General features: G+C 38.5%; 2 protein-coding genes across 2 annotated transcripts; both read left to right on the top strand.

The window, feature by feature from the left end:
- The first annotated feature begins 887 nt into the window (after nt 1-887).
- On the top strand, nt 888-22508 carry LOC110458505 (carbonic anhydrase 7-like). Its single transcript, XM_021510235.1, has 7 exons — nt 888-946; nt 6300-6452; nt 11733-11896; nt 14242-14334; nt 14721-14793; nt 21749-21897; nt 22287-22508. The coding sequence occupies exons 1-7, from the start codon at nt 895-897 to the stop codon at nt 22395-22397; spliced, it is 795 nt and encodes a 264-aa protein (XP_021365910.1). The 5' UTR covers nt 888-894; the 3' UTR covers nt 22398-22508.
- On the top strand, nt 18824-20479 carry LOC110458504. The gene is made up of 2 exons (XM_021510234.1): nt 18824-19865; nt 20027-20479. Exons 1-2 carry the CDS (start codon nt 18960-18962, stop codon nt 20033-20035), a joined length of 915 nt encoding a protein of 304 aa, XP_021365909.1. The 5' UTR covers nt 18824-18959; the 3' UTR covers nt 20036-20479.
- Nucleotides 22509-24244: the final 1736 nt, after the last annotated feature.

Below are 24244 nucleotides of genomic sequence, written 5' to 3' on the forward strand. Positions count from 1 at the left end.
CTGCCAGTGGTGAATACTGTCCTGCTACTGTCCCAGCAGTGCCAGTGGTGAATCCTGTCCTGCTACTGTCCCAGCAGGGTCAGTGGTGAATACTGTCTTACTACTGTCCCAGCACTGTCAGTGGTGAATACTGTCCTACTACTGTCCCAGCAGTGGCAGGGGTGAATACTGTCCTACTACTGTCCTAGCAGTGCCAGTGGTTAATACTGTCCTACTACTGTCCTAGCAGTGCCAGTGGTTAATACAGTCCTACATAATGTACTACTGTCCCAGCAGTGCCAGTGGTGAATACTGTCTTAATACTGTCCCAGCAGTGCCAGGGGTTAATACTGTCCTACTACTGTCCCAGCAGTGCCAGTGGTTAATACTGTCCTACATAATGTACTACTGTCCCAGCAGTGTCAGTGGTGAAAACTGTCTTACTACNTATCCTGTGACAATGCTATTTTTTTTTTATATAAATAGTATAGAAATCTGGGAATGAGTAAATTACAGTGATATGTTCCTGTAAAATGTGTCCGGGCAAACAAGATATTTAGACGATTCTCACAAACTTCGGCTTGTCTTTGAGGTTCCAGTAAGTCTGTGACACGTTTATTCCTTCCGGGAGCAAAGAACTAAGACAGAAATAGTCCTATCAGGTCTGTAACCTTACCAACCTGTTACCTTACCAAGGCAACCTGTTAACTTACCAAGCCAACCTGTTACCTTACCAAGCCAACCTGTTACCTTAACAAGCCAACCTGTTAAAAGGAGTGAACGTGAATAACTTCATTAAAAGCCAGGTCTCGGTCACAGATCATAATGAATGATTTGGTCAACTTTGTGTTTATTTTCTTGATGCAGTTGCAGTTTACCAACAGCAGTACAGTGACTAGAACCGATCCCAAAGTTATGGATGCACACGTGGAAGAAATGTTCTCGTATGATTTCAACGCTAGAACAGGTATGTAATACTAGTAACCACATTACTGATGTCTGTGCTGATATTATACATTACAATTTTCATGGAATGATCGCATACTTAACATGTGACATCAAACTAATAAGCCGTAATAATTCCAAATACGGCGTTTGGTTTGCGTTGGTAGGTAGGTGAATTACGTGTATTGGTTTTGCGTTTTTTCCTGTGTGGTTGTTTATTTGCGCATTTACCATATAATCCTTATATACCCACATAAGACATACCATCTAGTCCTTATACACCCACATAAAACATACCATCTAGTCCTTATACACCAACATATGACATACCATCTAGTCCTTATACACCCACATAAGACATAAAATCTAGTCCTTATCCACCCACGTATGACATACCATCTAGTCATTATATACCCATATAAGACATACAATCTAGCCCTTATACACCCACATATGACATACACTCTAGTCCTTATACACCCACATATGACATACAATCTAGTCCTTATACATCCACGTATGACATACAATCTAGTCCTTATACACCCATATATGACATACAATCTAGTCCTTATATACCCACATATGACATACCATCTACTCCTTATATACCCACATATGACATACCATCTAGTCCTTATACATCCACGTATGACATACAATCTAGCCCTTATACACCCACATAAGACATACAATCTAGCCCTTATACACCCACATAAGACATACAATCTAGTCCTTATACACCCACATATGACATACAATCTAGTCCTTATACACCCACATATGACATACAATCTAGTCCTTATACACCCATATATGACATACAATCTAGTCCTTATATACCCACATATGACATACCATCTACTCCTTATACACCCACATATGACATACCATCTAGTCCTTATACACCCATATATGACATACACTCTAGTCCTTATACACCCACATATGACATACCATCTAGTCCTTATACACCCACATAAGACATACCATCTAGTCCTTATACACCAACATATGTCATACACTCTAGTCCTTATACACCCACATATGACATACAATCTAGTCTTTATACACCCACATATGACATACAATCTAGTCATTATACACCCATATATGACATACACTCTAGTCCTTATATACCCACATATGGCATACCATCTTGTCTTTATACACCCACATAAGACATACAATCTAGTCCTTATACACCCACATATGACATACAATCTAGTCCTTATGCACCCACATATGACATACCATCTACTCCTTATACACCCATATATGACACACACTCTAGTCCTTATACACCCACATATGACATACCATCTAGTCCTTATACACCCACATATGACATACAATCTAGTCCTTATACACCCACATATGACATACCATCTAGTCCTTATACACCCACATATGACATACCATCTAGTCCTTATACACCCATATATGACATACACTCTAGTCCTTATACACCCACATATGACATACCATCTAGTCCTTATACACCCACATATGACATACCATCTAGTCCTTATACACCCATATATGACATACACTCTAGTCCTTATACACCCACATATGACATACCATCTAGTCCTTATACACCCACATATGACATACCATCTAGTCCTTATACACCCACATATGACATACCATCTAGTCCTTATACACCCACATATGACATACCATCTAGTCCTTATACACCCACATATGACATACAATCTAGTCCTTATACACCCACATATGACATACCATCTAGTCCTTATACACCCATATATGACATACACTCTAGTCCTTATACACCCACATATGACATACCATCTAGTCCTTATACACCCACATATGACATACCATCTAGTCCTTATACACCCACATATGACATACCATCTAGTCCTTATACACCCACATATGACATACCATCTAGTCCTTATACACCCACATATCACATACCATTTAGTCCTTATACACCCACATATAATATACACCATATAGTGCTTATACATCCACGTATTATATACCATCTAGTCCTTATACACCCACATATGACATACCATCTACTCCTTATAAACCCTCATAAGACATACAATCTAGTCCTTATACACCCACATAAAAAATACAATCTAGTCCTATATACACCCATATATGACAAACCATCTAGTCCTTATACACCCACATAAGACATACCATCTAGTTCTTATACACCCTCATAAGACATACCATATAGTCCTTATACACCCACATATTACTTAAAATCTAGTCTTTATACACCCACATATGACATACCATCTAGTCCTTATACACCCACATATCACATACCATTTAGTCCTTATACACCCACATATAATATACACCATATAGTGCTTATACATCCACGTATTATATATTATCTGGTCCTTATACACCCACATATGACATACCATCTACTCCTTATAAACCCTCATAAGACATACAATCTAGTCCTTATACACCCACATAAAAAATACAATCTAGTCCTTTATACACCCATATATGACATACCATCTAGTCCTTATACACCCACATAAGACATACCATCTAGTTCTTATACACCCTCATAAGACATACCATCTAGTCCTTATACACCCACATATTACTTAAAATCTAGTCCTTATACACCCATATATGACATACCATCTAGTCCTTCTACACCCACATATAATATACACCATCTAGTGCTTATATATTCAGGTATTATATATTATCTTATTCTTATACACCCACCTATTATATAATTTATGATCAAGTCCTGATACACCCACATATTATATATTATCTAGTCCGTATACACCCACATATGACATACCATCTTGTCTTTATACACCCACATATGACATACTTATTGTGTTTGTACATGTGTATTGTGTTTTTACATGTGTATTGTGTATGTACAAGTTTATTGTTAGTTTACATGTTTATTGTGTTTGTACAGGTTTATTGTTAGTTTACACGTTTATTGTTAGTTTACATGTTAATTGTGTTTGTACAGGTTTATTGTTAGTTTACACGTTTAGTGTTAGTTTACATGTTTATTGTGTTTGTACATGTGTATTGTTAGTTTACACGTTTATTGTGTTTGTACATGTGTATTGTTAGTTTACATATTTATTGTAAGTCTACATGCTTATTGTGTTTGTACATGTGTATTGTGTTTTTACATGTGTATTGTGTATGTACACGTTTATTGTTAGTTTACATGTTTATTGCGTTTGTACAGGTTTATTGTTAGTTTACAGGTTTATTGTTAGTTTACATGTTTATTGTGTATGTACACGTTTATATTTAGTTTACACGTTTATTGTTAGTTTACATGTTTATTGTGTATGAACATGTTTATTGTGTATGTACATGTTTATTGTGTATGTACACGTTTATTGTTAGTTTACACGTTTATTGTTAGTTTACATGTTTATTGTGTTTGTACAGGTTTATTGTGTATGAACATGTTTATTGTGTATGTACATGTTTATTGTGTAAGTACACGTTTATTGTTAGTTTACATGTTTATTGTGTATGTATATGTTTATTGTGTATGTACAGGTATATTGTGTATGTACATGTTTATTGTTAGTTTACATGTTTATTGTGTTTGTACAGGTTTATTGTTAGTTTAAACGTTTATTGTTAGTTTACATGTTTATTGTGTTTCTACAGGTTTAATGTTAGTTTACATGTTTATTGTGTATGTACATGTTTATTGTGTATGTATATGTTTATTGTGTATGTACAGGTATATTGTGTATGTACATGTTTATTGTTAGTTTACATGTTTATTGTGTTTGTACATGTTTATTGTTAGTTTACACGTTTATTGTTAGTTTGCATGTTTCTTGTGTTTGTACAGGTTTATTGTTTGTTTACATGTTTATTGTGTTTTTACATGTACATGTTTATTGTACACGTTTATTGTTAGTTTACACGTTTATTGTTAGTTTACATGTTTATTGTGTATGAACATGTTTATTGTGTATGTACATGTTTATTGTGTATGTATATGTTTATTGTGTATGTACAGGTATATTGTGTATGTATATGTTTATTGTTAGTTTACATGTTTATTGTGTTTGTACAGGTTTATTGTTAGTTTACACGTTTATTATTAGTTTACATGTTTATTGTGTATGTACACGTTTATTGTTAGTTTACACGTTTATTGTTAGTTTACACGTTTATTTTTAGTTTACATGTGTATTGTGTATGTACAGGTATATCATTAGTTCACATGTTTATTGTGTATGTACATGTTTATTGTGTTTGTACATGTGGATTGTGTATGTACATGTTTATTGTGTATGTACAGGTTTATTGTGTATGTTCATGTTTATTGTGTATGTACAGGTTTATTGTAAGTTTACATGTGTATTGTGTATGTACATGTTTATTGTGTATGTAAATGTTTATTGTGTATGTACAGGTATATTGTGTATGTACATGTTTATTGTGTATGTACAGGTATATTGTGTATGTACATGTTTATTGTGTATTTACAGGTATATTGTGTATGTACATGTTTATTGTGTTTTTACATGTTTATTGCGTATATACAGGTTTATTGTAAGTTTACATGTGTATTGTGTATGTACATGTGTATTGTGTATGAACAGGTTTATTGTGTATGTACATGTTTATTGTGTATGTACATGTTTATTGTGTTTTAACATGTTTCTTGTGTATGTACAGGATTATTGTAAGTTTACATGTGTGTTTGTACATGTTTATTGTATTTGTACATGTTTATTGTAAGTTTTCATGTGTATTGTGTTTTTACAAGTTTATTGCGTATATACAGTTTTATTGTAAGTTTACACGTGTATTGTGTATGTGCAGGTTTATTGTGTATGTGCAGGTTTATTGTGTATGGACATGTTTATTGTGTATGTTCAGGTTTATTGTAAGTTTACATGTGTATTGTGTTTGTACATGTTTATTGTGTATGTAAATGTTTATTGTGTATGTACAGGTATATTATTAGTTTACACGTTTATTGTGTATGTACATGTTTATTGTATTTGTATGTACACGTTTATTGTGTGTGTACAGGTTTATGGTGGAGGTACATGTTTATTGTGTGTGTACAGGTTTATGGTGTATGTACAGGTTTATTGTTAGTTTACACGTTTATTGTGTATGTACATGTGTATTGTGTATGTACATGATTATTGTGTATGTACAGGTTTATTGTGTATGTACAGGTTTATTGTAAGTTTACATGTGTATTGTGTATGTACATGTTTATTGTGTATGTACAGGTTTATTGTGTATGTACATGTTTATTGTGTTTGTATATGTGTATTGTGTTTGTACATGTGTATTGTGTTTATTGATACGTTGTAATACGTAAATTATTTCTCTGCTTTTTTTAGGTCCAAACAAATGGCCAAACTTTTGGCCATCTTGTGGCAGCGATACACAGTCCCCTGTAAACATCAACAACAGCGCGATACAGGGAGACAAGCGTTTCCAAATAAAGTTTAATGATGAGTTCAGAAAAATGACCGGAGATCTTGTCAACAACGGTATGAGCATATTTCTCTTTACCACCCTAGTCTCTATTGATCGGAGTAGATTCTGACATCAGTTGCCTAGTCACCCGACCTTCCTTAAACCCTAGTCTCTATTAATCAGAGTAGAGTCTGACATCAGTAACCTAGTTACCCGACCTCTCTACCACCATCAGGGTAGATTCTGATATCAGTTACATAGTCACCCGACCTTCCTACCACCATCAGGGTAGATCCTGATATCAGTTACATAGTCGCCCGACCTTCCTACCACGATCAGGGTAGATTCGGACATCAGGTACCTTGTCATCCGACCTTCCTACCACCTTCCTACCACCATCAGAGCAGATTCGGACATCAGTTACGTTGTCATCCGACCTTCCTACCGCCTTCCTACCACCATCAGGGAAGATTCTGACATCAGTTACGTAGTCACCCGACCTTCCTACCACCTTCCTACCACCATCAGAGCAGATTCGGACATCAGTTACGTTGTCATCCGACCTTCCTACCGCCTTCCTACCACCATCAGGGCAGCTTCTGACATCAGTTACATAGTCACCCGACCTTCCTACCACCATCGGAGTAGATTCTTACATCAGTTACCTAGTCGCCCAACCTTCCTACCACCCTAGTGTCTGTTAAACAGGGTAGATTCTAACATCGGTTACGTAGTCACCCGACCTTCCTACCACCATCAGGGTAGATTCTGACATCAGTTACCTAGTCAGCCGACCTTCCTACCACCTTCCTACCACCATCAGGGTAGATTCTGACATCAGTTACATAGTCACCCGACCTTCCTACCACCATCAGGGGAGATTCTGACATCGGTTACGTAGTCACCCGACCTTCCTACCCCCATCAGGGTAGATTCTGACATCAGTTACATAGTCACCCGACCTTCCAACCACCATCGGAGTAGATTCTGACATCAGTTACCTAGTCATCCGACCTACCTACCACCACCAGGGTGGATTCTGATATCAGTTACGTAGTCACCCGACCGTCATACCACCATCAGGGTAGATTCTAACATCGGTTACGTAGTCACCCGACCTTCCTACCACCATCAGAGTAGATTCTGACATCAGTTACCTGTCATCCGACCTTCCTACCACCTTCCTACCACCATCATGGTAGATTCTGACATCAGTTACCTAGTCATCCGACCTACCTACCACCCTTGTTTCTGTTGATAGAGAAGATTCTGACATCAGTTACATAATCACCCGACCTTCCTACGACCACCAGGGTGGATTCTGATATCAGTTACCTAGTCACCCGACCGTCATACCACCATCAGGGTAGATTCTGACATCAGTTATATAGTCACCCGACCTTCCTACCACCATCAGGGTAGATTCTGACATCAGTTACCTTGTCATCCGACCTTCCTACCATCCTTGTCTCTCTTGATCAGAATAGATTCTGACATCAGTTACCTATTCATCCGATCTTTCTACCACCCTAGTCTCTGTTGATAAAAGTAGACTCTGACATCAGTTACCTATTCACCCGACCTTCCTACCACCATCAGGGTAGATTCTGACATCAGTTACATAGTCACCCGACCTTCCTACCACCACAAGGGTGTATTCCGACATCAGTTACCTAGTCCCCCAACCTAACTACCCCCCTTGTTTCTGTTGAAAAAGTAGACTCTGACATCACCTACCACCATCAGGGTAGATTCTGACATCAGTTACCTTGTCATCCGACCTTCCTACCATCCTTATCTCTCTTGATCAGAATAGATTCTGACATCAGTTACCTATTCATCCGATCTTTCTACCACCCTAGTCTCTGTTGATAAAAGTAGATTCTGACATCAGTTACATAGTCACCCGACCTTCCTACCACCACAAGGGTGGATTCCGACATCAGTTACCTAGTCCCCCAACCTAACTACCCCCCTTGTTTCTGTTGAAAAAGTAGACTCTGACATCAGTTACCTATTCACCCGACCTTCCTACCACCATCAGGGTAGATTCTGACATCAGTTTCCTAGTCGCCAGACCTTCCTACCACCCTAGTCTCTGTTGATAAGAGTAGAATCTGGCATCAGTTTCATAGTCACCCGACCTTCCTACCACCAGGAGGGTAGATTCTGACATCAGTTATATAGTCACCCGACCTTCCTACCACGTCTCTGTTGATAAGAGTAGAATCTGGCATCAGTTACATAGGCACCCGACCTTCCTACCACCACAAGGGTGGATTCCGACATCAGTTACCTAGACCCCCAACCTAACTACCCCCCTTGCTTCTGTTGAAAAAGTAGATTCTGACATCAGTTACCTAGTCACCCGACCTTCCTACCACCACAAGGGTGGATTCCGACATCAGTTACATAGTCCCCCAACCTAACTACCCCCCTTGTTTCTGTTGAAAAAGTAGATTCTGACATCAGTTACCTAGTCACCCGACCTTCCTACCACCATCAGGGTATATTCTGACATCAGTTACGTAGTCACCCGACCGTCATACTACCATCAGGGTAGATTCTGACATCAGTCACATAATCACCCGACCTTCCAACCACCATCAGGGTAGATTCTGACATCAGTTACATAGTCACCAGACCTTCCTACCACCATCAGGGTAGATTCTGACATCAGTTACCTTGTCATCCGACCTTCCTACCACCTTCCTACCACCATCAGGGTAGATTCTGACATCAGTTACCAGTCATCCAACCTACCTACCACCCTTGTCTCTGTTATTCTAGAGTAGATTCTGACATCAGTTACCTATCCACCCGACCTTTCTACCACCCTAGTGTCTGTTGATAAAAGAAGACTCTGATATCAGTTACCTATTCACCGGATCTTCCTACCACCATCAGGGTAGATTCTGACATCAGTTACCTAGTCACCCGACCTTCCTACCACCATCAGGGTAGATTCTGACATCAGTTACTTAGTCACCCGATCTTCGTACCACCTTTGTTTCTGTTGATCAGGGTAGATTCTGACATCAGTTACCTAGTCACTCGACCGTCATACCACCATCAGGGAAGATTCTGCTATCAGTCACATAATCACCCGACCTTCCAACCACCATCAGGGTAGATTTTGACATCGGTTTCCTAGTCACCCAGCCTTCCTACCACCATCAGGGTAATTTTGACATCTGTTACCTGGTCACCCGACCTCCCTTCCATCATCAGTGTAGATTCTGACATCGGTTCCCTAGTCACCCGACATCTCAACAACTCTTGCCTTTGTTGGTAAGGGTAGATTCTGACATCAGTTATCTAGTCACCCGACTTCCTTTCTACCATCAGTGTAGATTCTGACATCGGTTACCGAGTCACCCGACTTCCCTTCTACCATCAGTGTAGATTCTGACATCGGTTACCGAGTCACCCGACCTCCCTTCCACTATCAGTGTAGATTCTGACATCGGTTTCCTAGTCATCCGACACCTCTACCACTCTTGTCTCTGTTGATCAGGGTAGATTCTGACATCGGTTTCCTAGTCACCCGACCTTCCTACCACCCTTTTCTCTGTTGATCAAGAGTAGATTCTGACATCGGTTACCTAATTACCAGACCGTCATACCACCTAGTCTCTCTTGATCAGGGTAGATTCTTGCATCAGTTACCTAGTCACCCGACCTTTCTACCACCCTTGTCGCTGTTGATTAGAGTAGATTCTGACATCGATTACCTAGTCATGTGACCTTCCTACCATCCTAGTCTCTTTTGATCAGGGTAGAATCTGACATCAGTAACCCAATCACGAGACCTTCCTACCACCCTTTTCTCTGTTGATCAAGAGTAGATTCTGACATCGATTACCTAGTCATGTGACCTTCCTACCATCCTAGTCTCTTTTGATCAGGGCAGAATCTGACATCAGTAACCCAATCACGAGACCTTCCTACCACCCTATTCTCTGTTGATCAGGTTAGATTTTGACATGATTACATAGTCACCCGACCTTCCTACTACCCTTGTCTCTGTTGATCAAGAGTAGATTTTGACATCGGTTATCTAGTCATCCGACCTTTCTACCACTATAGTCTATGTTGATCAGGGTAGATTCTGACATCAGTAACCCAATCACGAGACCTTCCTACCACCCTATTCTTTGCTGATCAGAGAAGATTCTGATACCAGTAACCCAATCACAAGACCTTCTTACCACCCTATTCTCTGTTGATAAGGGTAGATTCTGACATCAGTTACCTAGACAGCCGACCTTCCTACCACCATAAGGGTAGATTCTGACATCAGTTACCTAGACAGCCGAGCTTCCTACCACCATCAGGGTAGATTCTGACATCAGTTACCTAGTCACCCGACCTCCCTTCCACCATCAGGGTAGATTCTGACATCAGTTACCTAGTCACCCGACCTTCCTACCACCATCAAGGTAGATTCTGACATCAGTTGCCTAGTCACCCAACCTCCCTTCCATCATCAGTGTAGATTCTGACATCAGTTACCTAGTCACTCGAACTGCCTACCACCACCAGGGTTGATTCTGGCATCAGTTACCTAGTCACTCGAACTTCCTACCACCATCAGTGTAGATTCTGACATCAACTACATAGTCACCCGACCTTCCTACCACCATCGTAGTCATCCTAGCGGTATATTTTCGATATACATTTCTGGCTATCGATACTATCTGACTAGTCTGGTAACTTTTACTAATCTTTCTATTAAAGATCAAAACCTTATTAAATTAGCGTTTTGTAATCGACAGAGTACAGCTATATTATACATGTATTGTCTGTTGGTCTTGTGTTTTGCGTGACTTTGATGTCCCAGAACCAACCAAATAGCCAGCTCCACGCCTTTGCTTTTGTCTTCAGAAAATTGAAGGGTGTAAAGAAGATATTTAAATAAGTGTGGATCCCTTGGAGTTCAAAGATACCTAAAATAAGAGTCTTGTAATACACGGACTTTGTCAACAACGGTACGCCAATACGATACAGTAACCAGTTACATAGGAATCGTCTCCATTCTCGGCGTTCAAACTCTATATTTTAAAAGTTGTCCCAATGTTTGTGATCAAAGTTCCATTTTCTTTTGTTCTTCCAACCTTCAACCTTTGTGAAAAAAGAAAGAATACACTTAGTGTACAGTTTATCCTTCTAAAAACATTGACGAGTTAACCATACAGAATTAGAACATCTTTACCTTACACTCGAAGCGCTTCAACCATCTGCTTTGACAAATAGAATAGTCCCCTTGTTGAAGTGCATGATTTAATCCTTAATGCAGAATTCAAAGAGAGCACCAGGAGCGATTAACATAGCTCGGCTTGACTTGATTGCAGGTCATGCCCCGACCTTTTACTTTGACCGAAAGAGTCGCCTCCTGTTCGGAGCCCCCGGTCTTTCAAATGAAGTATTCGTGTTGGACCAGCTTCATTTCCACTTCGGTGATCGGTTTGAAACAGGTTCCGAGCATGCCATTGACGGTATCAAATTTCCGGTAGAGGTAAGACACGTTGAGATTGACGGCATCTAATTTCCTGTAAAGGTAAAACTTGTTAAAACAGATTCCGAGCAAGCCATTGACGACATTAAATTTCCGGTAGAGGTAAGACACGTTGAAACAGGTTCGGAGCTATTGACGGCACCAACTTACGGTAGAGGTAAGACTTGTTAAAACAGGTTCCGATCATGGCATTGACGGCATCAACTTCCTGTAGAGGTAAGGCTTGTTAAAACAGTTTCCGATCATAGCATTGACGGCATCAAATTTCCGGTAGAGGTAAGACTTGTTAAACCGGTTCCGATCATAGCATTGACGGCATCACATTTCAGGTAGAGGTAAGGCTTGTTAAAACAGGTTCTGATCATGGCATTGACGGCAAAATGAAAAACTAAATTTATTTTCTGATCAAATCTATTTACAATGCAAAAAACGTAATAAATCAAAATTTTACCGTCTGAATTTTGAAAAAAGTATAGTTACGACCTTTTGCATCAATGACGCCTTTTTCTCCCAGTCAAAGTTAAAGAAGATATTTGTTCTTGTGCGTAACGTATATGATGGGTTGGGTGGCGCAGTAGATAGTGCGCTCGTCTTCACCAAGATGGCCGGATTCTATCCCGTTCACCTGCCCGACCACGCGGATTTTCTCCGGATACTCCTGCTTCCTCCCATATTAAGAATTAAATGCGTGCTTCCGTCAGGGCACAACAAGAATGATTGAGACAAGCTGGGGGAATACTGTTTGGTAATTGCTATAGAAAAAAAGTGAATATTACATATTTGATGATGAGTCTAAGTAAATGTATAGAGATGTTAGTTTTAAAAAATTAAATTAAAAAAAAAAAAAAAAAAATGTAATACTTAGATGCAACTTAAATTATCTTTATATCAATATGCAGTCTCAATTACTGTTCCATCCTGACACACCGGATTGAATTTCAAATTTTGTAACCGAGGTTTGACAGGTAATGATGCCAAATAAAATTACAGTTTCTGTCTGTAACTAGTTATAACTCGGCACGCATTATGAAAATGTAATACGATGCTGAAAAAGGGCGTTGCACTTGGGTTGGTTGTCTGGAAAATTATTTTTAATTTCGTCATAAATGGATTTTCCATTGCTTCTTTTATGAATGGTGATGCATAAATAATGTAAAGATTTTCCAGACTTTCAAAAATGTTAATTATTTCGTTCATATTGTCAACAAATGGAAATCAAAAGCTGAAGATATCTACCGGTAGAAATATCAACAGAACCGGCTTGATGACAAAAACGATCTTCAGAAAATATCCGCATTTATATTTGTGCCTGTGGAAAAAAAACTGAAATAAGAAAAAAAAGTCTTGGGGCACCGACAAAGAGATAAATGCAACAGACTTCAGTTTCAGAATTTTCCGGTTATTTTGCATCCTTCCGGAATTAACCGATGAAGGCCGATGGATTGTAACGTGCTTGTGATGTCAAAGTATGATAATCCCTGAACGAAGTTTCATGCCTGTTAGCATCACATTTTATGTGATAGACTTTTTCACTCAGAATGTATATTATTTTTTATCTAAATAAATAAGTAATAAAACATGAAGATTGTTTTCATTATATGAAGATATTCATGTATGGATTGAAACACAATTGTCTTTGCTTCAAGGATACACTTCCTGTTTCCACACTGGACGTCTACTTCCGGACGAAAAATACTAAAGGCAACGTGTAGCAAGGGGAAGCAACTCTGTTTACGCACGCGTGTGTTAACATTAAAGAGCTTAGCTACGCTCTTATTACTTAAATTCAATTTCAAATCATTTCTAATTCGCTAAGATAATGTACGTGTCGCTTAGCTTAATTCAAAGAATACATCGCTTCGAATTGGTCGAATGTGGTCAAAACACACACACACACAGTAAAACAAACATACTGCATTTTTCTTCATAGAAACACTTGTTATAATGTTAAAAATCATATGAACTATCAAATACTGTAAGATTAGCAGGAACTTTGTTTCTTATATAGTCTGGATGGTTCATTGGTAATATCACAAAAGAAAACATTTGAAATACCGTTATCTCCGAGGTACTACTCACACCATCTACTTAAGGATAGAACTATTTCTTTTAAAGGGTTTTAAATAAATAACCAATTGAAATATCGTGGCTGGTGTTCTATATCCTCGCGATGTATGTCGTGACGGGATATGTATTCAGTTCAGGATAATCAGCTTCACTTCGAAAACACCTCAAACATTTTTGTTGTGCACTTGTCTATGTTGTAGCATTTTACCACCATAAATATCGAGACAGGTGCGTTTTGCCTGATTCTGATATCGTTTCTTTAACTCATTAATTTTCAGATTCATTTTGCCCATTACAACAGGAAATATGGAAATTTCAACAACGCAACTAGTCAGCCTGATGGAGTGGTAGTCGTGGGGGTATTTATGCAGGTATGAATTGTCTTATTGGTCATACACAGATACGTTACGTGTATTTGCTTTTGTTAAATCCTATTCGAAAAAACCCAACCAAATCTGGTATCGTATTTGAAGCAAAACACACCGAGAGTAACTTTGGACGCAGGTCAAGTTCTACTTGACGGAATCATTCATGTGGTCACTGGTACGGTGTTATACCGGTATTGAACGCCGGTCAAGTTCAACTTGACGGAATAATTCTCGTGATCACAGGTATCGTACCGGTATCCTGATATTTGGTCTAGAAATGATACACATAATTTTATTCAGGTGTGAAAAAAACCCATCTCAGATACCTAATCAGGTGTTTTTTTTATTTTTAAAGAGGACTTATCAATACCTAACGTCTATGTTTAAAGGTGGGCATGGGACCCCCAGGGGAGCTAGACAGATTTATCCAGCAACACATGGCAGACGTCAGAGTGCCCGACAGTACGTAAACAACATGTTACTTACATAACACCACGTACTTGTCTGATATGTTTTGATGTACGTCATCTATAATATATATATATATATATATATATATAGTGTATGATTAAAACATCAGGTAATACTTTGCATTGGACAGGAAGATAATGCCAGCATACTTCAAGCTCAAGTTCAATTATCTTATACATTCGTGTCTCTATCGCTTTGTATTTCCCTGAGAAATGTGAGGACCCCTGCAGCATGGAAGCTTTCTTTTGTATTCTCTTGGGTACAAATAAAACAAAAGTGCCGTTGCAGCGATAGAGATCCGTGTTTTCCTATTCCAAAGTGTTTACACCTCAGTTTCAGTTTTTAACCTAGCCTGAAGGGCCAAATTAGCTTACGCCGTGGTGCGAATTTAAACGACTTCTTATGAATAACCAAGATGCCTTGGTTGATAGTATTTGGCCAGTAGCATAGTAGGATGAAGGACTACAATGTTTTTTTCCAAATGAATGACCTTTGCCCATTTTGAAGGTTACAGGGGTCAAATATATTTTAAATCTTTAAAGGACTTCTTTTGAATAACCAAAAGGCGCAGAATGATGATATTTGGCCAGTAACATGCTGGGATAAAGGGCTACCGAGGTTGTTCAAGTGAATGACCTTGACTTGTATTCAAGGTCAAAGGTGTCAAACATGTTTGAAACCTTTAATCGACTTCTTCTGAATAACCAAAAGGCGCATGATGATGATATTTGGCCTGTAACATTCTGTGATGATGTGCTACCAAGTTAGTTCAAATAAATGACATTCACCTATAATCACGGTCACAGGGGTCAAATATTTTAAAATTGTTTTAACGACTTCTTCTGAATAACCATGAGGTCCAGGATGATGGAATCTGGCCAATAATATGCTAGGTAAAAGGGCTACCAAGTTTGTTCAAATAAATAACCTTGACTTATATTCGAAGTCACAGGGGTCAAATTTGTTTAAAATCTTTAAACGGCTTATTCTGAATAAACATGAAGCCCTTAATTTTGATATTTGGCCAGTAGAATGCTAGGATGAAGGGCTATTTAGAATTTTCATTAGTATGACCTTGACCCACTTTCAAGGTCACATTTGGTTAAATATGTATAAACCTTTAAATGACATAATCTCAATAAACTAAAGGTCTAGCGTGGTGATATTTTACAAGTTGCAGGGCTATAAGTTTATTCAACATAATGACCTTTTTCGACTTTCAAGGTCGCAGGGGTCAATTTTTCAAAAATCTTTAAACAGGTTGTTTGGAATTATTTATAGATACTGATCTTTTGCTTGTATCTTTAATTTAGATCACGTTTAAGGTTACTCGTGTGAATTAATACGAGGTGAGCGATTCAGGCCTATTGGGTTTCTTGTTTTTTATTTCCTAGCGCCATCCGACTCATTGGTTATTATCTGCCCGCTATCAGAATACTTCATCTGATGACGTTTCATATATATGTCAAACATGGGTTAGCCACCTAATCTCGGTAGACATCCTCGTCATTTGATTATTCGACATTTGGTTTGTTTATTTGTTCCTGATTTTGCACGGCAAAAAAAGTAATACGATGAAAGTTGTCGAAGAGCATGATAGCAGTAATGTAAAAACTCCGAACGTTGCTATGGATTTAAGGATTCAATCTAATTAATTAAATCTGAAGCAGTTGCCCGTTCAGGACACATGTCATACCCCCGCAAGAGATTGAGATAAAAATATACATGCCCATATACCTGGCATCTACCATTTAATGTTGTAAGTGCAACAATGTGAGACATACCCTGCAAAATCGGAAACTGGATTTAGTGCCCTCTAGTTGGGGACACTAAAGCGACAGCAACACCCCTTATAAAGTTTCGGATCTTTATACTTTTCATACATGTACATTTTAACTTTCTTTTATATTGCTTTGCAATACCTCATATTTTGTTTGGCTTAAATAATGAACGTATTGGATATGAGGGGAAGGAAATGACTTAAGTCCCCTGGCTGGGACATCCCTTAGGCATGTACCCAGGCAGGGACATCCTTTAGTCATGTACCCAGGCAGGGACATCCCTTAGTCCTGTACCCAGGCAGGGACATCCCTTTGTCCTGTCCCCGGGCAAGGACATCCCTAAGTCCTGTCCAAGAGCAGGGACATCCCAAAGTTATGTGTCCTGGAAGGGACATCCCTTAGTCCTGTCCCCAGGCAGGGACATCATCAAGTCCCGTCCCCAGACAGGGACATTCCTAGGTCCTGTCCCCGGGCAGGGACATCCCTAAGTTATGTTCCCAGGAAGGGACATACCTTAGTCCTATCCCCAGGCAGGGACATCCTTAAGTCCTGTCCCCAGACAGGGACATCCCTTAGTCCTGTCCCCAGGCAGGGACATCCATTAGTCCTGTCCCCAGGCAGGGACATCCTTAAGTCCTGTCCCCAGGCAGGGACATCCCTTAGTCCTATCCCCAGGCAGGGACATCCTTAAGTCCTGTCCCCAGACAGGGACATCCCTTAGTCCTGTCCCCAGGCAGGGACATCCCTAAGTTATGTTCCCAGGAAGGGACATACCTTAGTCCTGTCCCCAGGCAGGGACATCCTTAAGTCCTGTCCCCAGCCAGGAACATCGCTTAGTCCTGTCCCTGGGCAGCGACATCCCTTTGTCCTGTCCCCGGGCAAGGACATCCCTAAGTTATGTTCCCAGGCTGGGACGGGGTGTTCTCGTTTCCCCCACTTTTTATATAACAAAGGAAAGTGTTGATTTAGGAAGACAATGGCAAACCAATTATAGTCTGTTTCATACTTACCCCCCAGGTAACTTACCTGTATGAAAGTTACCTGTGTGAAAGTTACCTGTGTGACATGTAGCTTTGTTGTATATGTTAGGTATAAATAAGGTTTTAATACTTTTTTTGGATTCAAATATCTTTATATATAATCGATATATTTTTATACTTATACATATGTAGAGTTTACAGTCAAATATTTACATTGCACTTTTAAACAGATAATATAGAATATAACAGCACTACATAAGAGTTCACAATCGAGTATTTCACTACTTATACATAATGATTACATTGCAATTATATTACAATTTTTAACATACAATCGTCAATGCATATTAATTATATAAATTTATATTACACTGTTTAGGCCACCAAATACAAGACAAGTTTAACATTATATTTCAAAACATGTTAAGAAGTTAAATCCATCAATATAAACTGTACATTATATTTACTAATCACACAATACAAATACATTAACAATATTCACATATTAAGAATAGTAAAGTTTAGTAATAGAAATCTCAAATTGGCTCCCCTCAATTTTATATCATATCTTTAAAGTTCAACAGCCAAGAGGCACACATTTTTGTTGTTATCTATCCCAATGTAAGAGATGTGATGCTGCATTGGCGTACGTGCTCCATAAGATCCATCGTCTGGTTCTCAAGGCGCTCCTTCAGTTGGGTCAGTCGGCTGCTGATGTTTCTGTATCGTTTCTCGCGTGGTCTGTTGACTCCTCCTGCATCTCGTTGTATCCTGTTGATCCCGTTGGCTGCCTGAATCTCCAGGAACACTCTGATGATGGCGAAGATGTTTGGGTGTACATGGTGAACCTTCTTCTTCATAATCTCTCTGGCGATGACGTTGGCATGGTCTAAAGGATGGGTGTGCTGGCGTTGTCCAAGCCGTACTGGAATATCATTTAGTGTAGTCAGTGTGGCAGGGCAGGTGGCATCAACACAGGTCCAGTAGGTCCTCTCACCTCTGTTGTTCTTAACACTGTAATACTGCTTGTGAGCTGTACAGTTGGATATGACTGCCCCAGAATGATTGTTTGCTATATATAACCAATTTGGCTTGCATATTCATCATCAGCTTAGATACAAATTAAGGAGTGCTTAAATAATGGTAACACGCATCATCATCTCAGTAATTAGCATAGGCTGTGATCACTTTTAGCTCACCTGGATGGAAATGATAGCTTGGATAGTTATAGATGTTCAATGATGTTTATGATACAAAATCTCTAAATGATAGTAAACGTTTATATTGTTGTTTTGTTGACTATAAGAAAGCGTTCGATTCCGTCGATCGTTGTAAATTGTGGTATAAATTGTCAAAATTAGGAGTTCGAGGAAGGCTGTTATCAATTTTGAAAGCCATGTATAAAAAAGTTAAGACATGTGTCTCATCTAAGGGAAGATGTTCCGATTTTTTTGCAAACAACATGGGTCTCGCCCAAGGGGAAATTTTATCCCCAATTATGTTTTCAATGTATGTAAATGACTTTGAAAATGACTTTATTGCTAACGGTGTTAAACCGTATGATTTTGGAGAACTCAGTCTCTTTTTATTAATGTATGCGGATGATTTGGTGCTACTTGCAGAATCAGCCAATGAGCTACAGAATATGTTAAATAGTTTGTCTATATATGCGAACTCATGGAAATTGACCGTTAATACGGCAAAAACTAAGATTGTTGTCTTTAGAAATGGAGGCCGCTTACGAAATAACGAGGAATGGTTCTTCGATAGAAAAAAAATAGAAGTCGTTGAACAGTTTACTTATCTAGGTATTGATTTTAAATGGAACAATAAATTTAATATTGTACAAAAGCAATTATCCGGGCAAGGTCGAAAGTCAGTATTTGCCTTATATACAAAATGTAAAAATATGAATTTAAACTGCCATACTTTGATTAAACTTTTTGACACATATGTTACCAGTATACTGTGTTACGCATCTGAGGTATGGGGCTCGTGCAAAGGCATAGATATTGAGAAAGTTCACCTGGAATTTTGCAAAAGGATATTATGTGTTAAGAAGTCAACATGTAATGTAATGATCTATTTTGAATTGGGTAGATTTCCGATTGTACATACCAGACACTATAATTTAATTAAGTACTGGTTCAAGCTTTTAAATACTAAGAACTGTGTTCTTAAAACTGCCTATGATGAACTCATGTATATGCCAAAGCGAAATACTGTTTTTAATTGGGTAACTTTTGTGAAAGACAAACTTTTTTCACTCGGTCTTGGCGAAGTGTGGCTGAATCAAAATAATGTGAACTCGTCTGAAGCCCTGCCAATTATTAAACAGAGAATCTTTGATAACGCACGGCAAGAATTGTTTGAATTATTAGAGAATTCCTCGAAATGTTTTTTGTATAGACATTTAGTTGATAATTTAACATTACAACAATATTTATGTAAATATATTCCAAAGCGAAATAGAATTGCTCTAACTAGGTTACGTTTATCAGCGCATACGCTGTATATTGAAACCGGGAGATATCGAAACATTGTAAGAAATGAACGTATATGCAGAATTTGTAACTCTGAAGATATTGAAGACGAATACCATTTTTTGTTCATTTGTCCATTTTATCAAGTTTTAAGAGAAAGACGTATAAAATTGTACTACTGGAAAAAACCATCTGTTTTCAAGCTGATTCAATTATTAAGCACAACGAACGTTAAAGAATTAACTATGTTAAGTAAATATATATATGATGCCACCCAGTTGAGGAATAGCATGATATAATGTTAAAATATATGTAACTACATGCATTTTTTGTCCATTCTCCACTGCGTTATTGCAGTGTCTGCCACTGTATTTATATGTATTGTGTACATACTGATGAGCTGTAAAGCTCAAAGTCAATAAATGAATTGAATTGATGATAGTTATAAGATACTTATAACATCTAGGAATTTTGATTAATTAACTAATTAATTAACTGTTAAACACCACACTCTTAGTCACACATTACATTCTTACATTTTGTACAAGGTAATGTAGGCATCTTATTAAATGTTACAATAATAATGATTATTTAAAGTACATGTACTAGAAAATGAAATAACACATTTCATCTTATCATATCACCAGCACAAGGACTACACAATGGATATATTTAATACTGAATATATATATTTATATATATGATTAATATTTAGATAATTTAAATTTATATTTGTCATTACAAATTATAATGTATTATTAAATTAAATACGATAAAACACCACCTTAGATATAAGGGTTAACCGCAGGTAAAAACACAGGTAAACACAGGTAAAAACACAGGTAAATACTGCCCATACTACTTAGAAACAGATTATAATCCTTCTAACAACATTCTTCCCCCCATGTTATTTTAAAAAGTGGGGGAAACGTGAACAAGCCGCTGGGACACCCCTAAGTCCTGTTCCCAGGCAGGGACATCCCTTAGTCCTGTCCCAAGTCAGGGACACCCTAAGTCCTGTCCCCAGGCAGGGACATCCCTTTGTCCTGTCCCCAGACAGGGCCATCCTTAAGTCATGTCCCCAGGCTGGGGCATCCCTTAGTCCTGTCCCCAGGCAGTGACACCCGAAGTCCTGTCCCCAGGAAGGGATATCCCTTAGTCCTGTCGTCCCCAGGCAGGGACATCCATTAGCTCTGTCCCCGGGCTAGGACATCCCTAAGTCCTATCCCCGGGCAGGAACATCTCTTAGCTCTGTCCCCAGGCAGGGACATCCCTTAGTCCTGTCCCTAGGCACAGTCAAACCTTAGTCCTGTCTCCAGGCAGGTACATCGTTTATAGGACCTGCACCCAAGCAGGGACATCCCTTAATTCTGTCCCCAGGCAGGGACATCCCTTAGTTCTGTATAATTATCAATTCAATGGGTTTATTTGAGTTTGACATATCATTGACGGTCTATAGAAATGTATGTACTGTATAATTCGATAAGATTTTGTATGATTATGAACATGAGGATATACTACATTTAAGTTAGGTATCTGAATTTGCCGAAATAGATAATGATATTATCAATTATACTATTGGTCAGGTTTAAGTCGAAACAGCGACAAGTGTACCATACCTGTAAACGTAATTTTTAACAAATGAAATGAAATTAACGTTACCTATTTTTGCATTTGATCATTGGTATATTTCTTTTCACAGTGAAGGGGGTGCGAGGCTCTCTGAACCCCAGTATAATGATGCCGATCAATCGGTCATTTTATACGTACGTGGGATCTCTGACAACACCGCCATGTAGTGATCGGGTCCGCTGGATTCTCATGAGGACACACAAGTCTATATCCCTTAGGGTACGTATCGTAACACTGATGTATTTTGTATTATTTATCTTTGCAATATTAACAAACTCTATATCATGAATCATAAAACACTAGGAATGAACCAGAGGTAACACAAGGAGGGTAGGCGGTAGGTGTTTCCGGTACCATGTGTGGCACCCGTCCATTCCAGGAAAATGATATAGCTCACCAAGTATCTAAGACACAGATAACTTACTTTTTATAGTAGAAATGATGGCGACTGAAAACAGCATAGATTGAAATCTCACCAGACGGAAACTTTGGCTATGTAATGTATTGGTCAATATGAGGTATCGAGGTAAAATAGACTATTGAAGGACCTGTTACCTGTTAACTCTATAAGCAGGCAAAGACTAAATGCTAACTGTTTTGTTTTATAGGCTTACAACCTTCTCAGAAGTTTACGTGATAACCATGGCGAGCGGATAGCCAGATACGGAAACTGCCGACCGATACAGAAGCTCGGCTGTCGTATAGTGGAGTCGACCTGAATAGCTTAGTGAATTTGTTGAGCGCACCATTCCAGATACAACCTCAGAACTGATGTATTCTTTAAGTTGTCAAATTACATCTGAATCCTATTTGAATTGTTTATTAAATACCTCGGATACCACGTTCAGTTCGACGTTTCTTCATTGTCCCAGTATATACACGTACTATGTTATAAATGTAGTAACGTTTTCATCAATCTGAAGTCGACCATGCATATATTGCGAAGTATTAGAGCTAATATTCTAGTCTGACAAATAGCTGACGGCTATTTCTGTTTTAAAATGTTTGAGTTCGCATTTAACTCACCGGGTTTCTTTTCCAATCCACCGAAGCAGGCACAAATAACGCAGTCAAAACTTGGCATGTGTGAGTAGAATGTATTTTTGGAAAACTAACTTAGACAGTGGTCGATATTTCAATTTATTTAACTCCTTCTTTAAGACTGATCTTTAGTATACATATTAGTGAAATTTGGAGTTGAAACGATATTTTTGAAGGTATTTGATTGGCCATTTAACTTTGAAAACTTTGCACGAGCAGTTAACAAATTATTCTCCAAGAAATTACCACGTGACTTATATATCTGATAAAAAAAAACTAAAATACGGGTAAATCGTTCCTAAACCCAATTAAAAGTTATTTGTACACCACGTGCTAGTTTTTCGGAAACTGTGGCAGTGATGCTTGATTGCAGGATGTTTTCCAATGATGTCTCAATGTTATTGTCGAAAGCCATATACCAATCATTTCACTACTTCTTGACAATCTTACGGATATTCACATCGAGACATAGCATCAGCATTGCTGTACTTTATTCAGTGGCATAGACAATAAGACTAGCTTGATCCTTTAATGTACATCAAAAGAATCTTTCAGTCGCGTAACGGAACAACTTGTTGGCTTTGAAGTCGGGCGTCGGTCCTCTGTAATCTTCAAAGAACATGCATCAGCCTATATGTTTTGTTACCTGAGACCAATCGAACAGCTAGCCGCATGCCTTCACTTTTGCCATGACATATTCCAGGGGTGCAGAGAGAGAAAGTGAGTGTCATTCCTGGATATCGAGGATGCTTCCGACCTAGTAAATACTGTCTGTAATAATCCATGAAATATTCCACTGCTAACAGTTCTTTGTCAGTGACAAAGTAGTTTCTTTCTGCCTTGTGAATGGTACGGCAGCCGTTTACGATAACCTTAGTTTCGTCATCAAATTGTTTACTTACTACTGATCTAATACCAAAATCACTGACATCTGTATCCAAAATATATTTTCCCTCGTCCTTTGGTTAAGTCATCATCTGGGGGCTAACTAACTTGTCCTTGATTAGTTGACAGCTGGTTTGTGCAGTCTTGTGTCCATAGAAATCTCTATTCTTTCTTTGTTATATGAATAAGTGTAATAGCAATGTCCGAACAATTTTGGATGAAATATCTGTATAACTTGCCATTCCTAGGAATTGACGGACTTTTTTCACGTTTTTTTCACCTTTTCTGTATTTTCTGTTAATTGTCTGGGTTGGGTCCTACGCCACTCTCTAATACTACATGACTCTAAAAAGCTAACTCTTGGTGAAACATCGACTATATCTCTGGTTTCAACTTCACCCCGACCTGTTGTAGTCTGATGATTACTTGATCAACTCTATGGATATGTTTTTCAAATGTAGAGCTGAAGATGATACTGCGATTCAAATATACCAGGCATGTGAGCTACTGGAGACCACTGAAAGCCATTTTTATGAAGCGTTGAAATGTTGCAGGGGAGTTACACAGACCAAAAGGTATGGTTTTAAACTCAAACATACCATATCTGGTAATGAAAGCTGTCTTTGATATTCTTCCTTCT

The sequence above is a fragment of the Mizuhopecten yessoensis genome, unplaced genomic scaffold (assembly GCF_002113885.1).
Source record: "Mizuhopecten yessoensis strain PY_sf001 unplaced genomic scaffold, ASM211388v2 scaffold9623, whole genome shotgun sequence".
NCBI classification, from domain to species: Eukaryota; Metazoa; Mollusca; class Bivalvia; order Pectinida; family Pectinidae; genus Mizuhopecten; species Mizuhopecten yessoensis.